The 8,430-nt window shown below is 39.0% G+C and overlaps 1 protein-coding gene across 1 annotated transcript; it reads left to right on the top strand.

Moving 5' to 3' along the window:
* Positions 1–4,066: 4,066 nt before the first annotated feature.
* LOC110101380 lies at positions 4,067–6,321 on the top strand. Its single transcript, XM_020829255.2, has one exon. It carries the CDS (start codon positions 4,585–4,587, stop codon positions 6,319–6,321), a length of 1,737 nt encoding a protein of 578 aa, XP_020684914.2. The 5' UTR covers positions 4,067–4,584.
* The last annotated feature ends 2,109 nt before the right edge of the window (positions 6,322–8,430 follow it).

The raw sequence follows: 8,430 nt of genomic DNA, 5'->3' as shown, positions 1-8,430 counted from the left end.
GAAGAGATTACAGTTGGATGTGATTTTTTTTTTTATTGATTGAAATTCTAGTATATTGGCTCAGGCGATTATACAATCTTCTTTGTAAGAAAAATTTAGGAAGCTAAGAAGTCATATGTAAAGTATCAAGAGTTGATTGATTAGATTAATCTGGTAAGAAATCTAAATTATACATATCTAATTCTGGTATGATTTTTAGTATGAATGATATTTTTGGAGATTTGAGGCGAGAGATTTTGCATAAGGCTTATTATTTTAATTATATGATTCACCTAGGAAGTAGTAAAATGTACAGTGATTTGAAAGTTATATTTTGGTGGTCTGGATTAAAGAAGGATGTGATAAATTTTGTATCAAAGTATGAAGCTTATAAATAAGTTAAAGTAGAGCATTAGCAATCGGGAGGCCATATGGAGTCATTACCCATTCCTGAGTGGAAATGTCAAGAGGTGATTATATAATTTTTTATGAGTTTTTCAGGTCGAGACATGGACATGATGCTATTTTGCTTGTAGTTGATCGTATGAAAAAATTAACCCATTCCATTCTATTATAACATTCTGATTTTATAGATAGATTATCACATGTATATTGGCGTGAGATTATCAGACTATATGGGATGCTGAAGATTATAGTTTCATAGGTATATCGAGTTTACCTCCATACTGTAGAGGGGTATTCAGCACGGATTGAGTACAAAATTGTGTTTCAATATGACTTTTCCTCCTCAAACTGATGGGTAGTCTAAGAGAACTATACGTATGGTTGAAGATCTTCTATGACTCTATATTCTTGATTTTGGGAGCATTTGGGAAGACCACATTCCTCTGATCGAGTTTGCTTACAATAATAATTTTCAGTCAAGTATAAGTATGGCTCCATACAAAGCTCTGTATAATAAGAAGTCTCATACACCGCTATCTTGGATAGAGGTGGGAAAGAGACATTTGATTGAACTAGCCTTGGTTGATGATGCTACTAAAAAGATCCATTTGATTAAAGATAGATTGAAGGTTGTACAAGATAGTCAATGATAGTATTTTGATGCTAAGCATCATGCTGCGAAATTTTAGGTAGGAGATTTTATATATGTAAAGATCATAGTAATAAAAGGCATTAGAAGATATGGCAAGGAAAAAAAAAATAGTCCACGGTACATTAGACCATTTAAGGTTATTACAAGGATAAAAAAATATGCCTACAACATACAGTTGCTAGATCACATGTCTAAAATTCATAATCTATTCCATGTATCACTTTTGAGGAAATGGATATCTAATTCTTGAAATATGATATCTACTGAAAAAATTGAAGTGCATATGAATCTAAGCTATAGGGAAGAACTCGAGTGGATTCTAGCCTACGATATGACGAACTTGAGTAAATAGATTCTAATGGTCAAGGTACAATGAAAGGACATGACAGCCAAAGAGGCTACTTAGAAAAAGAGGTTGAGATGAGATTATTGTAACCAAAACTGTTTATGAGATATGAAACTTGAGTGTTGAAATGTTGAGGATGATATTTTTCTGAGGGGAGACTTGTGAACCCTCTAGGTTTAGCATATGATTCAACCTATTCTAACTTAATATGGAAAAAGGCAATATTTTGAATTTTGAGTTTTGAACATATTTTCATGTCTTTGGGAGTATTTTAATACTTGATATATATATATTACTGCTTGAACACCTCAATGCTGATATAGTATCAGGCGTTAAATAGTGATATTACAGCACTCTAGGCTCTAAAATTTGACAATTGAACTAGCATCACAACACTTAGATTATAGCACCATAGTGCTAGGCCACTAAGAGAATTTTAAATAAACATTAAATTTGGGATTCTATTCATTTTGATTAAGCAACCAAAATAAAATTTTGAGCCTCTTTTGATCATTTTTAGCAGCTAGGCCAATTGAAAAAATTATCTAGATCAAGGTAGATCACATTAATATTTTATAAAATCTCTAACAATTTGGTTATGTGTTGAAATTATAAATTTAGATTAATAGTATTTTTTTTTTTATATTGTTATACAAAACTATGCAAATTGGATATGAGCTTAAGTAAGCTTTAACTACTATAATGTGATAAAATTTATGCATACGTGATTAAATTATATTTACCGGGAGATATTAGGAGCCAGATTTTTTTAAAATTCTATATGTATCAGAGAATATTCTAATACTTGTAAAGCATGTTCTAATGGCTATAAGCCAAATTCTGGTGCAATAAGCACAAAAGAGAGTTAAAAAAGGCCATAATCTTTTAAAATTTTGTTTGGGACTGAGATGAAATGCACAATAATATGAATTTTAATATATTTATCTATTAAGTATTATTATTTAAATAATAAGACAGCTATTATGCACTTATTACTTTTCTTAATACATTGATTTATTAGATTGTATTTAATTGCTTTAAAATATTCAGCAAAATATTTAATAAAAGTATTTGAAAATTTAAATTGATTTTTGTGGCCTACTGAGCTATTATAGCTCATTGTGATTTTGCTACTAATTTTTAGGATTTGGGAAAGGGTGGGAGCTTGTTGATTAACATTTGAAGATCAGATATGAGTTTATAAATATTTCTCTGTTTTGATTTTTGTATTATTTTGATTAGTTTATTATTCTATTCTATAGCTTCTATTTTAGTCATGTATTAGATGCATTTTGATGAAAAAAAAAAGAAATATCATGGATAAGTTTATTTTCAATAATAGGATATTTTAGTAGCTATGTAGTTTGCTTTTTATTTAAAATGAATATTGGAAGAAATATTCCAAAACTAAATCTTCAGATTTGTTTGTCACGGTTCACACGATAGGACTTGTCCTTGTCAGATTGGGTTATGACAGATCGTCTTTGGGACCAATCTCTGAGCTCACTACAAAAGTCCCAGGGTTATTCTCCTAAGTCTTCCCTCCATCTCCATAAAATCATTGTTGGTTGCATAATTCTAATTCTCCATGTAAACCAACCTCTCCTGATGTAGTTGTTCTACTTCACGCAGTGCTCAACTTCCACCACTATCATCATTTCATATTCGCCACACCTAAGAGGATGTTAGATCCATGTTATTTAGGGGAAAAACTTTAACCCTACAAACAAGTATAGCTAGATAAATAGAGCAAGTAGGAGAAGAATTTTGACATTCACATATCAGTATGAATAGTGAGAAAAGCATAGAATATTGTTCAACTAAAATTTAACCCCTTATTTATAGATTTGGAAGATTTATATAAGAGGCTATAATCAAAGATATAATAAATAATATATGATTTTGAATGTTATAGAGAAGTAGATGAGACTCTATATATACGTGGATAGCCATCTCTAGCGTGACTTTTGTTGCCTTCAATGAGCATATGTCGTCGGAAATATCGGTTCCGCCATCTTGCGCAAAGAAGAGCAAGAGACCAGGACATAGAATCAACAAGAGCATCAATTGATCGATTCAATGCGTCTCGGCGTCCAAGAAAGAAAAAGCGAACACTAGAGGGCAAGAAGTTTCCATATGGTCTCTTTGTTCCCAGCGCCGACCTTGAGCGACTTCATTTAAGTTGGGGATTCTCATGATTGATGAGAGTATTACTACAATATTGGTAGCTATTCATCTCTTGTATTTTCGCTGGGAGGCCTCTAAGAAGAGTAAGTAACCAAGGCTATGGTGAGTCTTCTCTTTGGGTGAGTTCTCATGAGACATTTATCTCCTTGAGCTGAGATTTGTTGAGGGGAGTTCTTTCAAATAAGCTTGTCTATAATGCATGTTTCCTTAGTCAAGCTCTATGCGAAAAGCTCCACTAGGGCAAGAGCTTGCCTTCATTAGATATCTTACCAAGTATTAAGGTAATATATCAAACTTATTTATGAATTTTAATATTATTTATCATCATAAACAAGCCCAACAAATATATACTAAAACTTATTTGTTAAATAATTTAGTGTTTAAAAATTATTCTTAATTAGCAAATCAAATAATCATAAACAAGCTTTAATCAAACTAAATCATGAATGCTGTCGAAGCTAGATTCATTCACAACTCTAATTATAAAATATAAAAGACTTACATCAAGTTGCCATCGGACGTTCATGTGGCTCTGAACCTTAAATCTAGGACTCATCGTACTCTTGGCCTTTTTATCATCGGTGTCATCCATCTCTTGATTTTTTTTGGGACGGTTAGGAGATTCGAGCCTGAATGAGATGGAAAGAATTTCTTCCGTCGACCACTTGGCCGCAGACCCAACCTCGCCATCTCCTGATGATCCACCTCATTCTAAGATTCCAAACCCTTCCCAGCAGCAGAGGAACACCCTGGCTGCAGCTTTTGTGCTCACAATTTGCAAAATGATTTTTTTTCTCAACATATTTACAAACTTTGGTGGTCAAATTGTAAATAACATAAATTAAAGTGTTAAGTAAATATAGAGGAAAGAACGGTGGATTCCTGATTGCATTATTGTCCACAGAACTCAAGCTCGAGCCCAAAACCAAAATCTTTATCGGTTCATCGTCTTCGAGCCTTGCCCTAGATCAAATTCCTAGGGTTTGTCGCCCGCGTAGCTTCCAAATTGACAAGGATGCCGTCGGCCATTATCTTCCCAGCATCCCTCGCAATCCCTAGAGCCTCCAATCGATCCATATCCTCTTGTAGGGCTTTCACCGGCCTCGATCTATTTTGCCCTTTTTCCATTGCTCCCTCCTCGCTTACTGCTGCCGGCGACACCGCCTCGCTGGCCACCATCCGCATGGGTGGCGGCCCCCGCACCTATCCTGGCGGCGTATCCAAGTGGCAGTGGAAGCGTATGCAGGCAAAGAAGTCGAAGCAGCTGCTCAAAGCTCGGTTGTGCCGCGAGCGACAGCTTTACGAGATGCGGAAGCGCGCAGAGCTCAAGGCTGCTATTTCTGAGCTCGAGCGGCCCTGGGAAGTCGTGGAGCGCGCCCCCGTTCTCTTCTCTGCCTCCGCAGACGAGCAGGTCAAGACGCTTGCCGACCGATTCCAGCGCCCTAACGGCTTCGACATGTGGTCCGACAGGGATGGCCCCCGGCTCTTCCGCTCACCAGATGATCTCACCTCTGCTCGTTTCTTTCCAAAGGACGCAGTCCACAGCGTGAAACCCTATGGCGTTATTGCCGGAGAGGTTGCTGACGGTGGAGATGAGAGGGATAAGGTTAGGCGGTATGATGATTGCATCGAGAGGGGGGCGGGTGGGATGGGGACACGACGGCATGTGAGGGTGTCGCCGGATTCGAGCTCTTTAGAAAGTGAACGATCGGTTCCTGTGGAAGAGGAAAATGGGGATGCTGAGGGGCATCTGGGATCTTACTACTCGGATTCGGAATTTGCTGTTGCTGGATCGAGGAAAGCGGAAAACAAGATGGTTCACCGATTCGCTCGGCATGGCAGGAATCGTAACTCGCCCGGAGCGGAATCCAATCTTGCGCTTGGTGGTTCAAGTATGAACGGAGGCGATAAGTCAGGCGATTTTGGTAGGCGCAGTAGCCGGGGCCGGAATTGGAGTTCTCGCGTTTCTCGCGTCTCGGATTCAAAACAGGCGGAAGCTGGCTCAAGGATGGAGAAGCACGAGATTGCCGGCAGCTTCGATCGGCGTGGTGGCCGCGGAGGCCGCGGAAGATATCGGAATTCTTACGGATCTCACAAGGAGTTCGCAGTTAATGGCTCGAGGATGGGAAGAGATGAGACTGTCAGCGACTTTGGTCAGCGTGGTGGTGGCGACCGAAATCAGGGTTCTTATGAATCACACTCAGAACTCGCAGTTGCTAGTTCGAGAATGCAGAGACACGAGATGGCCGGCGGCATTGATCGGCGTCGTGGCCGTGGAGGCCGAGGCGGGAATCGGGGTTCTTACCAATCGTACTCCGGACTGGAAAAAGACGAGAACGACGGCGGCTTCGAAAAGCGTGGCGGCCGCAGCGGTAATCGAAATGGCGTTTTTGGTCGGCGCGGTGGCCGCGGGGGGAATCGGGGTTCTAACCGATCGTACTCAGACCTCGCCATTGCTGGTTCCAGGATGGAGAAAGACGAAATAGCCGGTGGCTTCGGGAAGCGAGGTGGCCGAAGCGGGAATCGGAATTCTTACGGCTCGGACTCGGAGCTTGCTATTGCTGATTCATGGAATGAGAGAGTGGAAATGGCTGGCGGTCGGGACGGAGATTACAGTTATCGAGGAAGGATTTCGCTGCGACCAACCACCGAATTGAGGTTGGAGGAAGGAGGACATGTAAGGAGACAGACGAAGAGCGAAGGGAAGACTGAGGATTTCAGGGTTAGTCGTCAAATCAAAAGCTCACAGTAACAGCGGAAGGGTTTATAAGTTTACCAGTGCAGTTTCCATGTAAACTCTTGTGCTCTTCTTCGTTCATTGATTTAATTATAAATTTTAAAAATTAATTGTTAGTTACTACAATAATTGAGATGATATTTTTTATAGTATTTAAATATTAAAGTATTATGCAAAGTAAAATAATTGGATGTTAGATATAGAAATAGTTAAAAATTTACGTTATAAATGTAAATAGTTTCTAATTACAAGAATAAATTTAAAACTACCTATGAATTAGGGTGAGAATTATTGCGTCCGGTCACCGGATGTCCGGGCATCAAATCCGGTGACGCCGCGTTACCCAAATACATTGGGTCCCTGTACATTTTGCTGACGTGGCGACACCGGATTGGTGTCCGGACGAAACCGGACATTGGACACAATAATTTGCCATGAATTAGAGGGTGTGTTTGATGGCTTTCTCATTATTTTGTTTTAGTCACAATTTTATTTTACTATTATTTTAAAATTTTACAATCATAGTCATTAATATGTAATAATTATAATTTTTAAACAATTATTTTTCAAACAATAATTTCAAATTATGATTACACTCATTTCAAACTTGATATATCAGTAAAAAAATTATCTTAATCAGGCTCGAGTCTCGTAGCAAAATTGAGTTGTAAGCTTCAAAAATTAAATCGGAGATCATATGAATTCTGATTTCAGCAAACATATAGTCGAACTGAACGTCTCAAAAATGTGAGCCCAACGACACCAAATTCGACTCAATCCGAGCCCAAACAAGTCAAATCAAAGACCCAAAGCACATTCGGAAGGTTCAAAACATTACCAAACAGTTTCCAAATGTGGAATGCTTATATTCAAATCGAGCTACTCGACGAGACGAATCCAACGAGACCAAGATCATTTAATTCTGAATTCGTTAAGGCATCCAATTGACCAATAAATGGTCTATGATCAAGGGGATCGATATTAGCCGTCCATTCAAATCACTCCCATTTTGACCTTGATCCTCTATATATTTATAAGCCATGCCACTCTCAAAAAAATTATAAATAGCCCCCACTCTTCTCATAGGAGAAGAGGAGAAGAGGAGAAGGAAGAAAGGAATTTGGGAACTCTCTTGACACCGACCACCGCGGGAGCTCCAATCGACCAACGTCGTGGCTCCTGTCGACCTCCGCTGGGGCTACTATCGACCACCGTCGAGTTTTCTGCAGACCACTGCCGGAGTTCCTACCGACCACCGCCTGGGTTCCTGTCGACCACCGCCGGGGTTCCTGCCGACCACCGCCGGAGTTCCTGCCAACTACCACCGGGGCTCCTTCTAAACGCCGGAGTTCCTGCCGACCACTGCCGGAGTTCCTGTCAACCACCGCCCGAGTTTTCCTCTGAACCGTCGCTAAAGCTTTTGCCAACCACTGCCTTATTTTGGTTGGTTCATCAATCATCGCCAGATTTTTGTCTATTATTAACTTGTTGTATTTCCAGCATCTCCAAGTAAATGAGCAAATCAGACTTTGTAACCAATCCAGATAAAGTGGAAATTTATCATATGGGGCTAGGCCCCATGGTTTTTCCCTTTTCGGGTTTTCCAAGTAAAAAAGTTTCTGGTGCTTCTCTCCCTTAATTATCTGTTGGTGTGTTGGATATACATACATTGCTAAGACGCTATATTTTCATTCCATCGCCGCGTATATTCTAGTCTGCAACAAAACGAATCCTAAATCAAATGATTTAGAAGATACTGACACGGATATATGTGCAAGAGATTGTTCGATTGCATGGAGTATCGAGAGTGATAATTTCTAATAGAGATGATAGATTTACCTCCACGTTGTGGATAGTCATTAAGCAAGATTTGAGTATGGAAAGGTATTTTTGCAAGGCTTTTTAGCCATAGACTAACGGACAATCTTAGAGGACTATTCATATATTAGAAGATATATGAATATGTGTTTTAGACTTTAATAATAATTAGGATGATCATATTCTTTTAATCAAATTTGCCTATAATCGTAATTTTCAATATAGGTATAACCCCCAATAAAGCTCTATATGATAGGAAATGAAGAACTCCACTGCTTGGATGGAAGTGGGTGAAAGGAATCTCAT

This window comes from Dendrobium catenatum, unplaced genomic scaffold (genome assembly GCF_001605985.2).
Source record: "Dendrobium catenatum unplaced genomic scaffold, ASM160598v2 fragScaff_scaffold_716, whole genome shotgun sequence".
Lineage (NCBI taxonomy): Eukaryota > Viridiplantae > Streptophyta > Magnoliopsida > Asparagales > Orchidaceae > Dendrobium > Dendrobium catenatum.
Note: the sequence above shows the minus strand (reverse complement) of the source record. Positions and strands in the feature narration are given on the sequence as shown.